Genomic DNA, 21,724 nt, shown 5'->3' with positions numbered 1-21,724 from the left:
TGTTGGGGAAGAGGTCCTGAGTGGTTGAGAGAGAGCTGCTCAAGTCACGCTGGACAGAGGAGGTGCTGACCGATAGGCCAGGCTCCCAGGGTTCTTGCCCTCTCTCTCCTGGGAGGCGGGAGGGATTTACAGCCCCAGTTAATGTGAATTCAGGGCATTCTTATAATCCTACGTGCTTGCCTGAGCTTGGATCTGCTTTTTCCCAGCTGTGACCTTGGGCGAGCCTCTTACCCTCTCATGACCTCTCAGTATTCTCATCTGTAAATAAGAGTGGTAACAGCTTCCCCCTAGAGCTGCTGTGAGGATCTGTTAGAGAGCTGCGTGTTTAAAGTGCCTTATAAGCTATACAGCTTTGTCTAGATGCTTCTACTCTTGCCCATGTGAAAGCCTACAGCTCAGCCCTTGGAAGCCACCTGTTCTTGAAGAAAACACCCCCATCACAGCTGAGCCTTAGGGAAGGCTCTGGCGTTGACTCTCAAGCTTAAAACTCAGCAATGACTACCCTTCATGCAAAGGTATCATGGCCGAACCAGCAAGTAAGGGGCCAGGGACACACCACCAAAGAGTGCTTGACGCTCAGTCCACTTGGCCTTGGAGCCTGTGGGTGGATGGAATCTAGGTTTTAGAGTTCTCTGAAATCCTTGGGTGGTGAGTTGTGATAAATCTAGAATTTGTAGATATCTCTATTCAAAATAGACCTCATGTACTAAGGCATTTGTGACACCTGCCCTACCTCATCTTCTCTGTCACTCACCTGAGTCCCTGCCTACTGTTAGGGCTAAGTGAAGAGGGCATGAGAGGCAGGGACTGAAAGAGGAGGTATGTGCATACGTATGAGAGAGAGACAGAGAGAAACATGCATTTTGAGTGTACATGATTTTTAAAATTTGCCATTATTTTGGATTATTTATGTATTAAACACGATTCAGCTAGTCTTTCCATAGGTTTATGATAACATCAATAATACTGATGATAACAACTACCACGTATTTAGAAATTACTCTTCGCCAAGTCCTTTACCTCATTTGATCCCCACAAATACTTTCTAAAGCAGGCTAAGTCATTTTCCATTTAAAGTCGGGGACACTAAAGCAAGAGAAATTAACTAGCTTGTCTGTAGTTACACAATGAGTACATGGCAGAGCAGAGACCCAAATTTCAGGCTTTCTGACTCCAAAGAGTGCAACCATTAGGTTCCAATGGTTCAGTTCATTAACTGGACAAAATATTTAAATGTTTTTATGTGCCAGGGCCTTCTCCAGGTGCTGGAGACTTGGCAGACCCGTGGTGCTTACATTCCTGAGGGGTGGGCAAGAGACAGACAAGTAAATAAACAGATAATGAGCCAGGTAACTGCATGTAGAGGAAAAGTTCTCTGAAGGAAACAAGAAGGTAAGGTGAGGGAGGACGCCTGGGGATGAGAGGGACAGTGTTCCTGTGTATGCTGCAGACTATAAACAAGTCACTTCAGAGATTACTAGATGCACCAGTCCAGGGATACATGGACACATGTACTTAATTCACCCAATAGCTATTCTCATCTCTTCTGCTTCCATTTTGGGTAAACAGATGGAAATTTAATGCACAAAAACGGGGAGAGGAAAGGGAGAAAAGAGCTTAACATTGCAAATCTTCTTGAAATGGTATTTAAGGGAACCACAAGTCAGTAGCATAAAGCCACCACTGCCATCATCTCCATTATTTGATAAGAAAACAATTTCGCAAGCTGAGCAAAAGATTAACGAGCTTGTGTCTTTAGAGTGAATCTGTGGGTGCTTCTTATTTATGTAGTGCTCGTCTGAGGGGAGACATTCCCCCTTCTGCATCTGGAATGGAACAAAGAGGCATCTCTTCTCTCTGTGGTACCTCACTTATGTTGGGGACGTTTCCCCAGAATTTGGGGAGTCACCCTTGGGTATAGGCATTGCTTGGATCTCCACATCACACACAAGGAAACTGAGGCTCGAAAAGGTAACATGACTCGCTCAGATCACAAAGCCAGAGATGGAGGGGCTAGGATTTGACCATCACACCTCGGCACCTCTGAGGATGCGTTTATTCTGCTGGAGAATCACTTGAGCCTGACCTAGAAGCTTTGCCTGGATAAACAGCAATCAGTGGTGACTTAAAAACAACAACCACAAAAAACCCCTAATTTTTGCATTTTTAAAATATAGATCCACTTCTGCATGAAATACGTGCTCTGAAGCAGAAGTCCTTCTGTGACTTCTGCTGGTCACACCACTCTACCTGTACCAATCTTCTGTAGCTGTCCTATAAGGTCCCCTCTGAGGCCATTCCCAAGTACTCCAGTCTTCTCTCTGAGTGTGCCTTGAATATGATTATGAAGGTGATGATGGGGAAGAAGGTGAAAACCAACACTAACACACTGTGTGCCAGGCCCTATAGTCTAAGTGCTTTATGTGTATTAGCTCATTGAATCCTCACGACACCTCCATGAGGTCGGCACTATTATCCTCATACTAAGAAGAAAAGACTCAGGCATGGAGGCTAAAGGATATGCCAAGGCCCCCCAGCTGGTAAGTGGCAGAGCTGGGATCTGAATCCAGGCTGGCTCTACTGCCTTAAGGTTGACCTAATGCGTTAACATGCAACTGAGCTTCCTCTTACACTGGTGGATATACTATTTTTTTCTTGTCTCGATTTTGCCTCTCTCAGTAGGCTGGAGACTCAGTTACATGAGTCACTCTTTATAATTCTCCTATAGCCCTTCCTCACTGATCAACAGAAGTACAGGGAGAAATATGGCTTAACCCAGTAAAGTACTTAAGATGGTGCCTGTCACTTAATATGTGCTTCATCAGTGTGTTGTACTAATGGTAGTATCTGTGGTAGCAGTTAGATTAGTAGCGGTAGTAGTAGTGCTACTAACCCTGAGACGATTTTAAGAAATGTTATACTATGTCAATGAAGAGATCCTATTCTGGATGCTAAACATACCATCTGAATTTGCTTACGATTGTTGTAATAACAAGGACGGTGAAGATGAGGGCGATGGCAGGCATCCTTTAATAAGCACTTTTTATTTTATGAGTGTGTTACTCATCTAGTGCTGCTATAATGGAAATACCACAAGTGGTTGGTTTTAACAACGAGAAATTTATTTCTCACAGTCTAGTAGGCTACAAGGCCAAATTCAGGGCATCAAGCTCCAGGGGAAGACTTTCTCTCTGGAGGAAAGTCCTTCTCGTCAATCTTCCCCTGGACTAGGAGCTTCTCCGCACAGGAACCTCAGGTGAAAGGACGCTCTCTGCTCCTGGTGCTTCTTTCTTGGTGGTATGAGGTCCCCCGGTCTCTCTGCTTGCTTGTCTCTTTTATATCTCAAAAAAGATTGACTTAAGACACTATCTAATTTTGTAGATCTCATCAATATAACTGCCACTAATCCATCTCATTATATCATAGTGATAGGATTTACAACACACAGGGAAATCACATCAGATGACAAAATGATAGACAATTATACAATACTGGGAATCACAACCTAGCCAAGTTGACAGATATTTTGGGGGACACAATTCAATCTATGACAATGAGCCTGCACCATCTTCATAATCGTTGGTATGCTCAAGTCCTTGTTGTGGCCACCATGTATCTTGAGTGCCTTCTAACCTAGAGGGCTCATCTTTCAGCACTATAACAGCTAATATTCCGTTGTGATCCCCAAGGTTTTCACCGGCTAGTTTTCAGAAGTAGATCACTAGGCCTTTCTTCCTAGTCTTAGTCTGGAAGCTCTGCTAAAACCTGCCCGCCATGGGTAACACTGCTGGTATTGAGAAATCATAACACCAGATATTTCTAAGCTCCGATCCAAGTCAGACTCTGGCTAGGCTTCCCACTTTTCTCCTGGTTTAGCATCCTGAACATGAGCAAGTCCCAAGCCTTCTGAGGTCTGCCTCCCTCCAAGAAGGGGCACCATGCAGGACTGGGGGGAGAGGCAAGGGGCCAAATGGACTTGCTGAGAGACAAATAGCCCACCATCATTCCCAGTTTTTCCTGCCCGACCTCTCCTCAAGGGTACAGCTTCTCTGCTGAAGATGGTGGCTGATGTACTTTGGAACAACGCCTGGTGAGCCTGAAGCCCTCCATCACCTGAGCTCTGATGCAGGGAATCAGTTCACCTCTCTCTGCCTCAGGCCCTCTGTATCTCTAACCATATCTGACTCCCTCCATCTTCTCTGTTTGATGACAGGTGCTCCCAGCAATTTGGCTGGTGAGGTGGCAGGCCTCCTGGGCGTGTACATAGCCTCTGTCTCCGCTTCCCCAGAAAGCACCTCCAGGATGATGACCGATGAGGATGAGGACGGATGAGGATGAGGACCGATGAGGATGATGACCGAGGATGCTGCTTCAGCTAGTCCACTCCTCTGCTCCCAGGCACAACCAGCAAGGCCCACATTTAGCTGGATGATTGGCCATTATCCTCCAGGCCTCTGGGGAAGGAGGCTTCTGCCCTCCCTTGGTAACCCTGGATCTGTGACAGGAAGTTCCTTCACTTTCCAAGCTGGGTCTTGGTTGATGACAGAGGCTGCAGGACAACAGCTGTGACTAGTTGTCTTGTGGACTCTGCTTTGTGCTGAGCTGCTGCCTGTGATGCAGAGCTGCTGGTGAGAAAGTCACCCCGTGAAGGAGTGGGGAGGCCCCAGCTGCATCAAGGGAAGTGCCCTGGGAGAGGGGAGGAAGGTGAGGCTGGGATGGCCTCAGAGGAGGCAGCCCTACAGGCCAGGGCCTGCCTTCCTTGCCGCAGAGCTTCAGGACCAGGTCCCAGTAGCCAGTTGGGAGAGACATAGCCTGGCCTGGTGAAAGGCAAGGGCTTTGAGGTCAGAGAGGCCTGGTTTAAATCCTTGCCAAACCACTCACAGCAAGGTGATCTATGGCCCTGTGTCCTCATTCGTAAAATAGAGATCATGATAGAACCTATCTTGCTGATTTGTTGTGGGGCATGAAAGAAACAAAAGTATGGTAGTCCCCCCTACCGCCTTATCTGCGGGGGGTACATCCAAGACCCCCTGTACCCTGAAACCACAGATAGTACTGAACCCTATATATACTATATCTTGTCCAATACATATATACCTATAATAAAGTTTAATTTATAAACGAGATACAATAAGAGATTAACAACAACTAGTAATAGAACAATTATAACAATATACTAATAAAAGTTATGCGAATATGGTCCCCGGATGGGACAGGGCGGGACAAGGCAGGATGGTGCCAGATCACACCATGCTAACTTATTTAACGTTTTCAGACTGAGGCTGACCTCGGGCAACTGAAACTTTGGAAAATGAAACCGTGGATGGGGGGAAGGAGTTACTGTAGGAAGAAATGCCTTTTTAAAGGAAGAGCTGGCTACTTTTACGTATGTTATCACATTTCAACCTCAAGAGGAACCCTGCCAGGTAAAGATTAGTAAGACCATTTTGCCACTGAGTAGTCTGAGGCGTGCTAGACCATTGCACGGGGTCCTTCCTATGTGGGGGTGGGATCTGATCCAGGCCTCTGTCCCTCAAAGCCTGTGCTCTTTTCTTGATGCTGCCTGGCTTGCTGTAGGCAGTGGACGGAGAGATGTTAGAGCTTCTGCTTGGTTCTTGCAAAGTTGCACCACTTGCTACCCTGACCCTCTGCTGTCTCTGCGCCTCCCTCCCTCACCATCTTCTCCTCCCACCTTCTCCCAGGAAACTCTGGGGAAGTGGCTCCACTGAACGGTGCAGAAGTGGCACATGGCTTAGCTGGGAACGTCACAATGAGCTTCATACGAAAGGGGTGAATGCATGTCCCCTCCCTTTATGAGCATGGATGTGGTCACGCACAACCCTGATTAGAATGGATTTGGGAACGTTTCTTCAAAAGAAAAAACAGGTGAACAAAGACTTGAGTGGCACCCATGTCCCCAAACTGAGCTCTTAGCCCACATGTGCTAGGTAGTTAAAGAGTCTACTCAGACAGCCCAGTAGATCCAGAAGGCCTCAAATCCCCAAACAGAAGGTCTCCAGGGCCAGACACCCACTGTCACACCTGGGGTCAGAGACTCTGTCCAGTTCTGACTGGGCAGACTCAGTCCCCCCATGCTCCTGAGGTAAGTCAGAAGAAGGAGCTTCCAGGGAATGAAAGAGGGTTGGGGGAGAGATAGAGAGACTGAGAGAAAGAGACAGAAATGGAGAGACAGAGATAGTGATGCCCAAATTCACAAAAGCAAAGCTCTGTCACACTGGGACCCTAACAAGCTCCAGCTACTTTTTGCACAAGGAGAGAGGGTTTCCCCAGAGCTCTGGTGAGGACAGCGGGGTGGTGGCAACTCGAGGAGACACGGGGCTGGTCTACAGTGGTAGTGGGAGCTCAGTGCCCCCAGGACTCAGTGCCAGCAGAGGACATCTGAGGGAGCAAAAGACTGGTCTTGGCAGCCAGGTGCCAGGCCATAGAGCTGTCGGGCTGTCTGCTTGCCTGGGGAATTTTTAGGGTGACCTCCTTTTAGAGCCAAAATGTGAAGATTTTAAATTCTTTTTTCCTACCTTACTACTCACTTGGTATGATTCATGGAAAATACCTTTGCTCCAAATTTATTTGTGCCACAGTGTGGTTTTTAAACATTAGATATTTAAACACATCCATGCAGGTATGTGACCATTCAAACTCAGTTGTTACAACCACGTACAGACAAGCAAATCGGATCATAAAGAAATCCTGATGCTGTGTTTTGGAGTATCAGGGGGCTGTGAGTTGTCCCAGGAGAAAGCCCAGAGGGATGTTACAAAGGCGTCCAACAGGACCTGGCACAGTGTCAGCAGGGGAGCAGCTCCCTGGCAGCCTGCCTGCCCCCTGCATAGCCAACAGTCCTGGTCACAGCCGAGGGCTAAGCTGCCCTCTGGGGCAGGAGGTCCGAAGAAGGCTCCTTGTTCTCTTCCAGTCGCCTTTGCTTGGGTGACCAGGCCACAGCCTAGCATCCTTAGGATCCTTCCAGAACAATAAGCAAGCCTCCTCCTCCTCCCCAGATGCTTCCCTTGCCCTTTCTCCTTCCCAGTCATCTCCTGCCACCACCACAATTTCTCCACAAAGCAGAAACAGCTGGGGCTTAGGGTCTGCACTCTGGCTCTAGCTCCCTGGTGTCTGTCTCCTTCAGGATGCTGGGGCCTCCACCTGCTGCCTTCTCTGCCCTTGGTTAGGCTCAGGGCCACCTCCCTGTGCCCTGTACACACCCGCAGTCTCCCAGAGAAATAAAACAATGATGCTATAAGAATGACAGCAAGAAGAATATCAGTGGCAGCATTTACTGGAAACTCACTTTGTGTGTGTACTAGGCTATTGTTGCTTTTAGCCTCTGTTAATGGCAGACAGTATGGTGTAGTGGTTACAAGCACAGCCTGTGTGATTTGGCAAGTTACTAAACCTCTCTGTGCCTCCACTTACTCATCTGTAAGATGGGGCTTCAAAGAGCCTGGTAGTGTGTGCATTAAATGAGAGTATGCATGTAGGCTGTCCTAAGGAGACCAGTTAGAAAAGGCATCCTGTCCTCAGGCTGACATGCAGACAGTGCAGTGAGCAGTCCTAACTTGTGTCCCTCACTGGGTCATCTTGTGCAGTGCATATCCTGTACATCTGTTCTTGGTGGCCCTGGCCCCGGCTGGGGAAGGGCTGGGACCCTCTCGAAAGAGTACTAGGAGAGTAGCCAGACGGCCTGCATTCTAGGGCTGCTCAATTACTCAGAAAACTTGCCAAGGCCATGACACCCCCATTTGTAAAATGAGTGGACAGGGCAAAACATGCCTAAGACTTCTAAAATGACAATGACAACAGCGATATCATCGTCATCTAAAAAGCAGACTGCTGCCACTGACAGAGGACCAGCCACTTTCCTAAGTGCTTTTTCTCAGAGCATTAGCTCACTCAGTTCTCAATCCTACCTTCTCAGGCAGTGTGAACACTTCATTGTATAAAACGGGCAGCTGTATTCCAGAGACCCAGCTAGGGAGTGCTAGAGCTGGCAAACCCATGATGGAGTCTGAAGCCTACTTCTGCCTCAGTGACACTGGGCTGCACCCTCCTACACACAAGACTAGGCCTTCCTCCACCCAATCCCCAGCACAAGCCCAAGTCAGGCCATCTCTTCATAGGTCTGCAATGCAGCCCTGCTCCGGGATCAGGCCCCAAGGCTCTTTTCTGACCTTGCTGGTCACTCAGTCAATCAACACACACTTGGCAGCATGCCCCACGAGGTGCTCAGCCCTTGGAGGATGCCTACCGTTCATTGTTCAGGGTCATTCTCGGGGGGTCCAGGTTGGGGTTCTCCATGGACTCCATCTGTGGACACCGTAGGAAGTAGTAGAGCGTGTGGAGGGCGTCGGGGGACCAGGTGATAGGCTGAGGTGGCTGGCGGGCCTGACGGGCAGGGCTGGTGCCTGGACACAGGGAGTGGCGTCCCTGCATGTGGTGCATGGCACGAGAGACCAGGTCACCTGGGGAGGGGGCAGAAAGGGAGGGAGAGAAAAGAGAAAACAAAGTCTGAGTACACAGCCTACACTCCTCCAAGGATGTCTGTGGCTGAGGAGAATCAGCTCCCTTCACAAGCTTAATGACTGTTTACCCTGGAGCCAATAGGCAGAGGTTGAAACTGTCACCTAGAGGCACAATAGCAGCTTAGTTTCCCTTTCATTTCCAGTCTTGACTTAACAGCTGAATTAAATACTTGTCAGGGCTGGTCTCTGCCAGAACTTATGCTAATATGGTTTCTTTTTCAACATCCCCACTTTCTCCACCACCCCACAGCTTTCCCTGGCCATCTGACCAAGGGAAACTCGGTCAGCCTCTTCTCCCAGCCTCTAACAACCAGCTCTAGGCTCTGAGGAGTCTCCGCTGCGCTGTGGGGCAAAGCACCCAGTTAGTTTAGCAGAGAAGGTACCTCCATCTCCACCACCTTAATTACAACCACCATCACCACCAGCTTATACTGAGCGCTCCCTATCTGCCAATTACTCAATTCCTCAGAGAGATGATTTAATTTGATCCTTACAACCCTGTTGTTGTTGTTAGCTGCCATCAACCTGGCCCTGACTCATGGTGATCCCATGCCCAACGGGATGAGACACTGCCCGGTCCTGTGCCATCCCCACGATCGGCTGTGGATTGGACCGCTGTGATACACAGGGCTTTCAGCGACTGATTTCTGGAAGTAGATCACCAGGCCTTTCTTCCTAGTCTGCCTTAGTCTGAAAGCTCTGCTGAAGCCTGTTCAGCATCACAGTAACAAGCAAGTCTCCTCTGACAGATGGGTGGTGGCGCTGCATGAGGCACACTGGCCGGGAATGGAACCTGGGGCTGCTACATAGAAGACGAGAATTCTACCACTGCCCCTTACAGCTTTAGGGGTCAAGCATTATCCATGCTGCACAGATGAAGAAATTGAAGCTTATTCAGTAAAGAAACATTCACTGAGCCCAGGGTGCTGCACTGAACACAGGTGGAGTTAACTAGCCAGGGTCACATGGCTAGTAATGGGGTGGGGGGTGGTGGCTACATTTAAATCCAGGCCTGTTTGACCCCAAAGTTCATAACTGTGCCTGGGCTGCTGCCCTGCCCTTTTGAAGTCCATGGGGTCTTCAGGGTCCCATATCCTGTGTTATATTTATGCTCAAGTCATGTCTTTTCAATATCCTTCCAGCCAGCCAGGGCAGGAAATGTCCCATCATTGTGTGAGGCCACAATGCTGAGAAAGGATGGGCTGAAATAGCCTCAGGCACCTGTGCACCTCCATTCTGGGAAAGGTGGTGCCTGTTCCTTCTCCTGAGGCCTGAGAACTGGGGGTGGGGGAGAGGTCAGCTTCGCCCCTATCTGGGTGACTCCTCACCGATAGCCCTGTCCACAGAAAGCCTCGGGGCTCAGCTTACCTGAAGGCGATAAGCTGTAATTTGGCCAGTGAAGTATCACTAAATGTACGACCGAACAAATTCATTAATTTATTCAATTAACCTTTGTCACACGGCTTCTGTGAGTCTGACACTGGCCTGTAGGCTCCGTTCTGTTGTGTCTCCAGCACCCCACACAGGTCTACTGCGTAAGGGGCGCTCAGCAAACATTTGGTGAAGGAGTGTAGGAATAGCCTCACACATTCATTTCACTTTTAAATACAAGCTCTGCTGGGGCTTTATTTTAGCCCACCAGCTGCCAAACTCTCCCACGATAACCACAGCAACTACATTTGGTCTCCAAGCAGGGATGAATGAAACTCCTGGAATTGGAGAGCTCCACTGGAAAGTCTTCCTGATCCCCCACCCCCAAGCCTTCACTCCCTCCCTCGTCTTTGCCACTGTAGCTCAGCTGCCTGGGCTGCCCTCCTGGCAAACCAGCTGAGTTACTGACACCTGGGTCCCATTCCCCAAGCCTCCGATTCAATCCGTCTAGGCTGTGCCTGGGCATCTGTACTTTGTAAAAGTTCCCTCAGTGATTCTAAGAGCCAGTCAAGTTTACTATGAGTCGGAATCAACTTGACAGCAATGGGTTTTTTTTTTTTTTTCAGGTAAAGTGGTAAGAGCACAGATCTCAGAGTCAGACACACCTGGTTTCAAACCATGGCTCTGCTACTTTCTAACTGGGTGGCCTTACGTGAGTTACCTATCTTAGCCGTGGTTTCCTCATCTATAAAGTGGAAACAAGAGCATCTACTCTACACGCTTTGAGGATTCAAAGAAATAATAAATGTAAAGCATTTAACACAGTACTTGGCATGGAGTATGTACTTTGTAAAGGTTAAAAGTAACATTATTATTAGTGTTACTATTATTATTCTATCCTATAGGCCACTTGCTGTGTGCTCTTTCTTCTAGGATCTCTGCCTGCAGGCAAGCACTGTCCCACATTTCCCAGGACAGGAGGAGTCTCAGCCCTGCAATACCAGATCCCAGTCCTGCCCTCTGGGCTCCTGGGTGGTAGAAACTGGCATCAGCAACCACCAGGCTGATCCGTCTCACACAGCTAGGGTGAGAATGCAGCAATAAGTTGACACCTGGCTCCTGTTTCTCCAGGTCTCAATGTTATAACTTTTGGCGGGACTACAGGACCACAAGAAAGAGAAATGAAACAGTCTGTGATAGCATCAAAGAGAACGCTTGCTGAAACGTCGTCATTTCAAAGGCTTGGCAAGGTAGAAGTCATTATCATTAATTATTTTTATAGTCGTTTTATTGTTATTGGTGTAGAACCCATTGGCAGCACATTTCTAGCCAGAATGCAGGCAAGAAAATCAGGAAAGAAACAGAAGCTCCTCCTAAGCCTTTCCTAAAAGGGAGGCCAGGAACGAGACTCTGGGGGAGGTTAAGGGAAACAAGAACAGCAGCAGAATGACAGCTAGAGACAGAAAGCTCTTTGCTCCAAGCCCCCCTATGGTCAAAACTAAAAAAACCAAACCCATTGCCAGCAAGTGGATTCTGATTCATAGCAACCCTATATGACAGAGTAGAACTACCCCATAGGGTTTCCAAGCAGCGCCTGGTAGATTCGAACTGCCAACCTTTTCATTAGAAGTCAAACACTTAACCGTTGTACCACCAGGGCCTTCTCCTATCTGTGGTCAGTGCCTCTCAACGACCAAAACGACAGAAGCCTGTGGGACAACCCTGACTGGGTGTCTAGAAACTTGCACAGCTCTGCAATCCACGTTCATCTCCAGAGAAAGCAGCTCACTGTGGATACTCGGGGCTGACTTTTTTCCTCCCTGCCACCTTACATTTTCTAGGCCTCATGATAGACATGAAAAGATAGATAAAATTGCATTTAATCTTTACAACCACCGTGTAAGAGAGGTACTTCCTTTTTAGACACGAGGAAACAGGCGCACAGAACTGATCTGTCCCAGTTGCACAACGAGTAAGTGGATTAGCCAGCACTTGATCTAAGGGTCTCTGTTTCCTAAACCCATGTTCTTGATGCCACACATTGTTACTTAAAAAGCATGGTCTGCATTGATGTATGGTCTGCAGACTGGGGTGGGTCCACAAACTGTCTGTTGCTGGTTCCCAACAGGTTCAGAAATGGAAACCAGTACCAGTTGCCGTTAACTCTGACTCATGGCAACCCTGCGTGCTCCACAGGGTTTTCAATGGCTGATTTTCCAGAAGTAGATCCTCCAGGCCTTTCTTCTGAAGCACCTCTGGGTGGGCTTGAACCTCTAACCTTTCAGTTAGTAGCCAAGTGTGTTAACCATTTGTACTACCCAGAGACCCTCTGGAAATGGAGAGTGAGCCTTAAAAAAACATTTGTAGCAATTTGGCATGGTAATTTTACACCTAATAATAATTTAAAAATTGGGCTCTCATTTTGCACATCTTTTTACTTCATTCTTCTAAACATTCTTTTTTAACTTTCATTCAAATAATTTTTTTATTATGGTTTAGATGAAGGTTTACAGAGCAAATTAGTTTCTCATTAAACAATTAATACACATACTGTTTTGTGACATTGGTTGCCAACCCCACAAGATGTTAACACTCTCCCCTTCACAACCTTGGGTTCCCTATTAGCAGCTTTCCTGTCCCCTCCTGCCTTCTCATCCTTCCCCTGGGCTGGTGTGCCCCTTTAGTCTCGTTTTGTTTTATGAGCCTGTGTAATCTTTGGCTGAGGGGTAAACCTCAGGAGTGACTTCAGTATTGAGTTAAAAGGGTATTTGGGGGCCATACTCTTGGGGTTTCCCCAGTCTGTCAGACTAGTAAGTCTGGTCTAGACATTCATTTTTTTATTGCATTTTATAAAATTTCCAGTCTGCAACAGAGTGGGGGTTAAAAATCCCCACTGTCCCACGCTGTGCTAGTCTCTTGGTTTAGCACGAGTTTAGCACAGAGGTTCTTCTGAAACTTCCTTGTACTTGAGACTCAATTGTTCCTAAGCTTGGATGACACCTCAGCCTGAAGCCCAGAAACACCCAGCAGGCATGGAAAACCAACGCTCTCCCCTTGTTATCCACGGAAGACTTGATTAGAGGTAGTGCAGGTTTCACTCTGTTCTTTCCAAAGCTCATTATGAGCCATCAAATAAAAACAGCAGGCCAGAGTCTGGAATTCAGTGCTGTCTTCCAAATAAGGCCTACAAGATCTGGTCACCTTTAGGAAGACGTGATTAGTCTATTTCTTATTTCCTTCCTTTTAAATGTTCATGGGTGGAGAGGGACAGCGAAAAACACAAGTGCCCAGGCTCCCTGTGCAGCTGAACCCGAGGCAAGAATGAAACTTCTGAACTGACCTGGCAGGCTGGTCTTGGTGAGGCACAGAGCTAATGCAAGTTAACGCCAGGGTAAACCTTCAGGAACCAAGAAGCCAGTGCCGAGTATCACCAGCCTCTTTCAGTTCTTTAGTCTCGGAGAAAATCTACAGTATCTGCCTCCACCTCTGCCTCCTCCCTCCTTTATCACAGGTTAGTGGAAACCCTGGTTTCAGAGGGTAGGAGTTGGGGCATCTTGGCACACGGCATAGCCTGTTTTGTTGTCTGTGAAAAGATGCTATAGGGATGCTTCTCTCGGCCCCAAAGAGTGTCTGGGCCAGGATGTGGGCCAATCCTAGGTGAGATTTAGGAGACAAACATTAGGTGGGATAGAACTCATTCCTTCACACAAACACACAAACATACACAAATCATCAGGTATTCTATGTGCAACACACTATCCTAAGCTCTGGGATATAGCCGTGGACAAAATAAAGTCTCTACTCTCATGAAGCTGACATTCTAGTCAGAGGAGAGATGATAAACTATTTACAAACAAATATAAAATAAATGTCAAGTGGTGATAAGTGCTGTCTTAGTTATCTGTTGTTGTTAGGTGCTGTCGAGTTGATTCCGACTCATAGCAACCCTGTGCACAACAGAATGGAACACTGCCTGGTCCTACACCATCCTCAGAATCATTGTTATGTTTGAGCCCAATGTTGCAGCCACTGTGTCAATCCATCTTGTTGAGGGTCTTCCTCTTTTTTGCTGGCCCTCTACTTTACCAAGCATGGTGTCCTTCTCCAGGGACTGATCCCTCCTGATAACATGTCCAAAGTATGTGAGATGTAGTCTCGCCATTCTTGCTTCTAAGGGGCATTCAGGTTGTACTTCTTCCAAGATGGATTTGTTTGTTCTTTTGGCAGTCCATGGTATATTAGTTACCTAGTGCTGCTATAACTGAAATACCACAAATGGATGGCTTTAACAAATAAAAACTTATTCTCTCACAGTCTAGGAGGCTAGAAGTCTGAATTTAGGGTGCCAGTTCCTGGGAAAGGCTTTCTGTCTCTGTTGGCTCCAGGGGAAGGTCCTTGTCATCAATCTTCCCCTGGCCTAGGAGTTTCTCAGTGCAGGGACCCCAGGTCCAAAGGATGTACTCCACTCCCACCTCTTCTTTGTTGATGGTGTGAGGTTCCTCTCTTCTCTGCTCAATTATCTCTTTTACATCTCAGAAGAGACTGACTCAAGATACAACCCAATCCTGTAGGTTGAGTCTTGTCTCATTAACACAACTGTCTCTATTCTGCCTCATTAATATCATAGAGGTTAGGATTTACAACACACAAGATACATATCAGATCACAAAATGGTGGACAACTACACAATACTAGAAATCATGGCCTAGAGAAGTTGACACACATTTTTGGGAGACACAATTCAATCCATAACAAGCATTTTTGCATAAAACCAAAGCCAAAAGAGGGAGACAGAGTAATGAGGGTGGGGTGCTCATTCTGACAGGGAAGGTCTGTCTGATAAGTTACCATTTGGGCAAAGACTTGAAGGAAGTGAAGGAGCAATTTATTTGGGTATCTGGGCAGGGGGATGTCACAGGCAGAGGGAACAGCTAATGCAAGGGCCCTGCATGAAGTGGGAGCAGACTTGGCCAGGAGGCTGGGATGGCTGGAGCGCGGTCAACAAGAGTGGTGGATGAAAAACCAGATCTTACACTGGACCTCAGGCTGTGGTGGGGATTTTGGAATTTACTGAATCAGCTGATTGGGGAAGGGGGTGGGGTGTTGAGCAGAAGAGTGACATGATCCGCTATGTTTTAAACAGCCCTGGCTTGGGTGAAGTTGGGAGCAATGGAGGTGGTAAAGGGGGCATGCTAAAACTCTGGGGAGTTTTAGAAGGTATAGAACCAATAGGACCTGGTTCCTGGGCTAAGCGGTAAGGACAGAATTCCCCTGAAGGAATATTTTCAATGCTGAGGTGCTGCTCCCCTTGTGCTAGGCTGTGAACTGTCATGGGCAAGGAGGTCACCAAGAGAAGAAGCAAAGTTCAGACTCCCATCTTGACCTCTCCTGCCCTGAGATGCTGGTGGCCAGGCTGCTAACCATATCTAGGAAGCCCATGGCACTAAGCAATTGAAAGTGTGGTAGCTGAAGCCAGACACATGATCTGACTTTGGGAAAATCATTTTTCTTCCTAAGCCTCGGTTTCCTCTTAGGACACACCTCACCGAGCTGTTGTGAGGAATGAATGAGGTAATGTGAATATCCCTCGAATGGTGCTATGCACATAGTTAGTGCTCAATTAATGCTCAAAAAGCAAAACAAAACCAAGGCATTCTCCAGTGGATTGAGAGGGCTAAGTGCATCCCTTACAGTCCTAAGGGCAGGAGAGTCCAAGGAAACCTTGACTTTTTGTGGCCCCAAAGACAATCTGAGGGTCCATTTGGTAGGAGCTGAAACTTACCCACACCCTGGAGCCCACTTCTGCAGTGCCCCTCAAAGGGGACTGGTGACCCAGGTGCCATGCTAGCCCTGACTGCTGTAATACAGCCAAGAGACAGAGAACCGGATCTCACTTTCTCTCCTTGTCCCAGTATGGAACGGCTCTGTGACCTTGAACTAGGCACCCTCACTTCCTGTTCTGGGAAGGCAAAAGAAGAATGGAGGGAGAGAGGAAGCCATGTCCTGAAGAAACAGAAAGGTTTATCACTGTTTGGGGCCCAGAAATTGCGAAGAAGTCACACATGGAGAAGGCTGGAGAGGAGTGACCCTCTGTCTCTTCCCATACTGTGTGCCACAACCCTTGGTGTATGTCACTGCCCACCGGCTGGTCTCACGACAGAATGAGAGAGAACTAAGGAGGCAGAGTGTGTGGGGCGATTTCTCATATAATTGGGGTAACAAGAGGGAGAGACCAGAAGAAAGGTGGAATTTCTTATCTTCTAATGTGTTCGTGAAGCAGCTGTCAAATAGTAATGACCTATGATCAATAGGTTTCCACTGTATTCCACGGAGCACTGAGGTCCTGGGAGATGGCCAGGCCCCTGCAGGTCTAGGACTGAGCAGTGAAGAGGGACAGGACCCACCCAACCACGCCCTCTTCCAGCCAGAGTAGCTCTGCTTTTTTTTTTTACTTTAGTGCAGGTTCACAGAGCAAATTGGTTTCTCATTAAACAATTAGTACGCATATCGTTTTGTGACACTGGTTGCCAATCCCACGACATGTCACCATTCTCCCCTTCTCGACCTTGGATTCCCCATTACCCGCTTGCCTGCCCCCTCTTGCCTTCTAGTCCTTGCCCCTGGGCTGGTGTGCCCATTTAGTCTCGTTTTGTTTTATGGGCCTGTCTAATCTTTGGCTGAAGGATGAACCTTAGGGGTGACTTCATTACTGAGCTAAAAGGGTGTCTGGGAACCATATTCTCGGGGTTTCTCCAGTCTCTGTCAGACCAGTAAGTCTGATCTTTTTTTGTGAGTTACAATTTTATTCTACATTTTTTTCCAGCTCTGTCTGTGATCTCTGTTAGAGCAGTTGGTGGTGGTAGCTGGGCACCATCTAGTTATGTTGGGACTCCGTCTGGCTTGGCTGTGGTAGTTGTGGTCCATTAGTCCTTTGGACTAATCTTTCCCTTGTGTCTTTGATTTTCTTCATTCTCCCTTGCTCCAGACAGGGTGGGACCAGTGGAGTATCTTAGACGGCTGCTCACAAGCTTTTAGGACCCCAGACATTCAGAGTAGCTCTGTTTTTATCTCCTTTTTTATATTGAAGTTTCAGGGGTAATTTCTTTAAAAAAAAAAAAAAAAAAGTATTGGCTGTAAATGCAGAGCCTTTTGGTCAGGTGGAGTCCCTGGGTGGTGTAAACAGTTAACACAGTTGCTAACTGAAAGGTTAGAGGTTTGAGTCTACTCAGATGTGCCGTGTAAGAAAGGTCTGGTTATCTACTTCCAAAATATCAGTCATTGAAAACCCTGTGGAGCATAGTTCTACTCTGACACACATAAGGTCACCATGAGTCGGGAATCCACTTGATGGCAACTGGCTAACTGGTTTTGGCTAGGCAGATGAAATGAACGAAGTAGGCCAGCTGTCAGATAACAAGGTCTGGAGCAAGGTGAGGAATAGGTACAATGCTGCTAGATCAACTGATTTTTCAAGAGAAACCAGAAATCCAGATCTGTGTGGGATGAAATCAACATGCTGGCCAAACCATACATGTCTGTGGGCCCCCAGTTCGCCACCTCTGGCCTAGAAGGATCTAGATTTCAGGGAAGGCAAGGGGTGGATTAAGAGGAAGAGAACAGAATCCAGAAGGCAACCCCTTCCCTGCCTTCCCCCTGGCTTGACATGGTTGCCACACTTACTCAGCTCTGAGATGCTCCCCACACAGGTGGCCAGGAGAGACTGCTCCAGGGTCCGGAGTTCCAGCTGGGCGTAGGCATCGGCCCGCTCATCGTGGCCCAGGGACCCACCGTTGTAGGGACTGAAGTAGGCGGGGAGGGAGAGTACACCTGGGGAAACAAGGTGGATAGGTCACACTTGGGAAGGAGGAAAAGCTCCCGAGACCTCACCGGTGATGGCCAGGTCTCGGCCCTGCTCCCCTTCTCTTGGGAAAGCAGGTCAGCGGGCAAATCTCTTTTAGCCTTGAAGACATGGGACCTTTCACTGAGGATGGTGCTATGGGGTCCAAAGTAGTAAGGTGTGGCTCACTTGTAGCCGTGGTTTTAAGCAAGCAGAGACGGACTTACCTCCCTACCTTCCTTCTTTCTTCCTCCCTTTCTGCCTCTCTCTTCCTCTTTCTTTTTCATCCAATAATATTTATTAAGCAGTAACCATGTACCAGGCACACACACAAAAAAAAAAAACAGTGGGGGGTGGGGGGCAGCCTAAATGCCCTTCATGAGACAAATAAACGAACGATGAATGAATGTTGATGTCTTCACACAGTAACTCCTACACTACTGTAAATAAAAGAGTATGAGTTACCTGCATCAACATGGATAATTCTCAGGAATAGAATACTGGGCAATGGCAGCAAATTGCCTGATGATACCACTGAGAGTGCTCTTTCTTGGAGCTGCACAAGGGACTTGGAGCTGCACAAGGGACTGGCCTACTTAGGCTCGTGGGCTAAGAAAGCCTTCATTTGTTCATTCATTCACTCACTCACTGCTTCATTCAGTGACTGTTTAAAGTGCCTGACTTGGCCCAGGTTCCAGGATCACCAGGAGACCTAGCTTTATCTTCACAGGGCTCAGGAGACGGCTGAGTCAGAAGGGCCACATCACCCTCGGAGTCCTCTCACTTCCCCGTACCGCCCCCTCTCTCCTCCTTTAGGTCAAGAAAGAGGCTGGGGGGAAACCACAGAAAAGGGGCGCTGCCTTCTGACACCAAGAAGGGGTGCGTCCCACCTCCTGGCCAAGTCCAATTAGTGCTTTTCATTAACACTTCAACAAGAGAGAAGCAGAACTGTCAGAAACAATCCCAGAGGGTGACAGCTTGCACATTTCTCCCACTCGCTGTGTGGCTTCTTAGAAAGCACCAGAAAAGCGAAATCAGACAGGTTTAGAATTTCATGCTGGTTCTCAAACTTATGTGGCCAACAAGATTTTAGTAACAATCAGAGCCTAGAACAGGGATTCCCAAATTTTGGTATCTGCTCTTTCTTTTATCGTTGCATCTACTTTGTCCAACCCCCTAACACTTTTTTTTTTTTTTAAAGAAAAATACCCACAGGAATTTAATCTATCATGTTTGGGAAAATCTCTTAAAATTCCTTGAGATAACTGGAGAGCCCCTGGGATGTGGCCAAATCTAAGTTAGGGTTTCCTATCTGGCCCAGGAGAGATTCAGCAACAACAACAATAGCAACGGGGCATGCAGCACAGTGGTTAAGGCAGGGGCTTGGGGCTTGAACGTTTCAGTTTGTAATTCTCGCTCTGCCACTTAACCAACGGTGCAATCTTGGGCAAGTTACGTAACCTCTCTATGCCTCGCTTAGGAGCCCTGGTGGTGCAATGGTTAGCGTTCGGCTGCTACCTGAAAGTTCAGCGGTTCAAACCCACCTGCTGCTCCAAGGGAAAAAAGACCTGGTGATCTTCTCCAGTAAAGATTTCAGCCTAGGAAACGGGGCAGTTCTTTTCTGTCCTACAGGGTCGCTATGAGTCAGAACTGACTCCACAGGAGTGGGTTCTGGGGATATTCAGAGAGTCTGAATAACTTGCTCAAGTAAGTGGTAGAGCTAGGATTCAAATTAGGTCTGACCGGCTCTAGAATGTGTATACTTAACCAGCTGCCATTGATTTGACTCCAACTCATGGTGACCCTATGTGTGTCAGAGTAGAACTGTGCTCCATAGGGTTTTCAGTGGCTGATTTTCCAGAAATAGACCACCAGGTCTTTCTTCCGAGGCACCTCTGGGTGGGCTCCAACTGCCAACCTTTCAGTTAGTAGCCAGGCATGTTAACTGTTTGCACTACCCAGGGACTCTCTCTAAGTCCAGAGTATGCTGAAAACACCACCAAGGCCTACCCATAGCTGTCCCTATTTGGTGGCGTATACATGTACCAATACTGCCTGTTTCACTCACGGATACCCTCTTGCTGAACCCTGCATGTTACTCTTCCTTGGGGTAAACACACGTGGCAGTCCAACTCCTGCCCAGGTGCTGGCAGTGTTCTTTGACCACTCCATAGGTCAAAGGTCAGTATGTAGGAAGATAAATATTGCCCTCCTAGCCTGCCCTTCCCCTGAGCCTCCCCTTCATGCAGCCTCACAGTGCTCTGCCCCAGAGCTGCTGCTGGGCCTACCCCTCTGAGCTTCAGCTACCCCTCCCATCACATCTGGAGCTGACTCGGGAAAGCACCGCATCAAAGCACTTCCTCAAAGTTTGTTTCTGTGGGAGGAGGAGGGGGCATGGTGGGGTCTCCCCCATCCCCCTGCTGGGGGCCCCCGTTCCCTAAAGCAGAAACCCTCCTGACAGCAGAGAAACCAAACACATTAGGAGGAACTGGCTCCAGGCACTAAAAAAGGGAAACTGAAGAAAAAACTACTCCATGACAAGAGAAAACCCACAGACAGACCAAACAGCTCGGAGAGTTTCTACACACACCCAGAGGCCTAGTGCAGGCCCCTCTCCTCCTCTTTTCTCCATTATTAACCTACAGAAACAACACTGGGGACATGTGGATCAAATTTACAGTGCTTAGGGCAAGGGAATAGGAAATTCAGCTGATTTGTCAAAGGATTCCCAAGGAGAAATATTATGTCAATGGATCCAGTAACAGGAGCTGGCAGCTCCATTAATAATTGTTCCCATTTTCCCAGTCATCACCACCCAAAGGGGCTCTCACTTAATACTGTAGCAAAAGTAATTATGAGCCTATTATTAATAATACTCACTGATAGCATCACAGCTTTTGCGTAGTACCTTTTACTTTTTAAAGACTTCACACTAATTTGTTCTTCCAACAAGGTAGCTGGAACGGCCGGTATAACAATGGCCACAGCTGACTTTCATTGACTGCTTCCTCTGTGTCAGGCCCTGTGATAACCACTTTATATATATTACCACGTTTAATCCCTCAAAACCCCATGAGGTACAATTAACTCTCATCCAACTTGCAGATGAGGAAACTGAAGCCTAAAAAAGTTAAGTGACTTGCTCAAGGTTACTAAGGGTCAGAAATTGAACTGGGGCTAGAACTTCAATCTCATGATTCTCAAACTGCCGAAATGTGATGATATTCTAATTTTGGCCACCTTGTCCTTTAGCGAGTTAAGTGGCACCTACAATATTTGAGAGAAGAGGGGTTCAGTTTGGGCCTGGGGTTTGATAGGAGGAAATTCAAGGTAAGATTCAGAAATATGACTTTCCTTCAAATGGGTCTCCAGGTACCTCCTGCCAAGGATCCCTAGAGGCCTCCCAGGAAACCCTACAGACCGAAATGGCTTTTTCTCTTATTCTGTCCGATCTTCCCAGAATTCAATCCCATAGCTTGCCTTCCAAATAGGCTCCTTAAGAAAGCTTTCTTTATGTCACTCCTAAATTCTTCCCTCTCCCACATAAGCTTGTTCCTTAGCAATTCTCACTGGAGATGGAAAACATTTGCTTTAAATGCTCTCAGCATTCTGAGGCCTTCTTTTCCCCACACAAATTCCCACACTTAAGATATGGGCCCAAGGCAAGGTCATCCTGGAAGAGGGGATTAAAAAAAGGAAAAAAAGGGCGTTTATTCCGCCCCCCTCCATTTAGTTAAAAAAAAAATCCTTAGGGGAAATGATCTATTTCAGTCACGATGGAAGAAAGTGTGCTGGAATGTCTCCTATTATCCCTGTCTTAGTTAATACAGACGCCCAAAATCATCCCTGCTGAACTCTGTAAAAAGTTACAGAGAAAACCGGCAAGCATCACTCAGATTAGTGTTCCTGTGAAGTGAATCACAGTGTGGGCAGCAGTAAGCATGACCAAGTTATCCTTTGCCCACCTCTTCTACAAAAC

General features: G+C 47.5%; 1 protein-coding gene across 2 annotated transcripts in view; it reads right to left on the bottom strand.

The window, feature by feature from the left end:
* Positions 1 to 21,724, bottom strand: part of ABTB2 (ankyrin repeat and BTB domain containing 2) — a 199,121-nt gene that overhangs the window by 38,500 nt on the left and 138,897 nt on the right. For both annotated transcript variants that reach the window (XM_003412287.4, XM_064288307.1), the window contains exons 2-3: positions 17,589 to 17,735; positions 8,264 to 8,477 (exon numbers count right to left, since the gene is read on the bottom strand). In XM_003412287.4, coding sequence (XP_003412335.3) covers positions 8,264 to 8,477; positions 17,589 to 17,735 — 361 coding nt within the window. The remainder of the gene's footprint in view (positions 1 to 8,263; positions 8,478 to 17,588; positions 17,736 to 21,724) is intronic.

This window comes from Loxodonta africana, chromosome 7 (genome assembly GCF_030014295.1).
Source record: "Loxodonta africana isolate mLoxAfr1 chromosome 7, mLoxAfr1.hap2, whole genome shotgun sequence".
Lineage (NCBI taxonomy): Eukaryota > Metazoa > Chordata > Mammalia > Proboscidea > Elephantidae > Loxodonta > Loxodonta africana.
The sequence above is the reverse complement of the archived record's forward strand: the minus strand, read 5'-3'. Positions and strand labels throughout refer to the sequence as shown.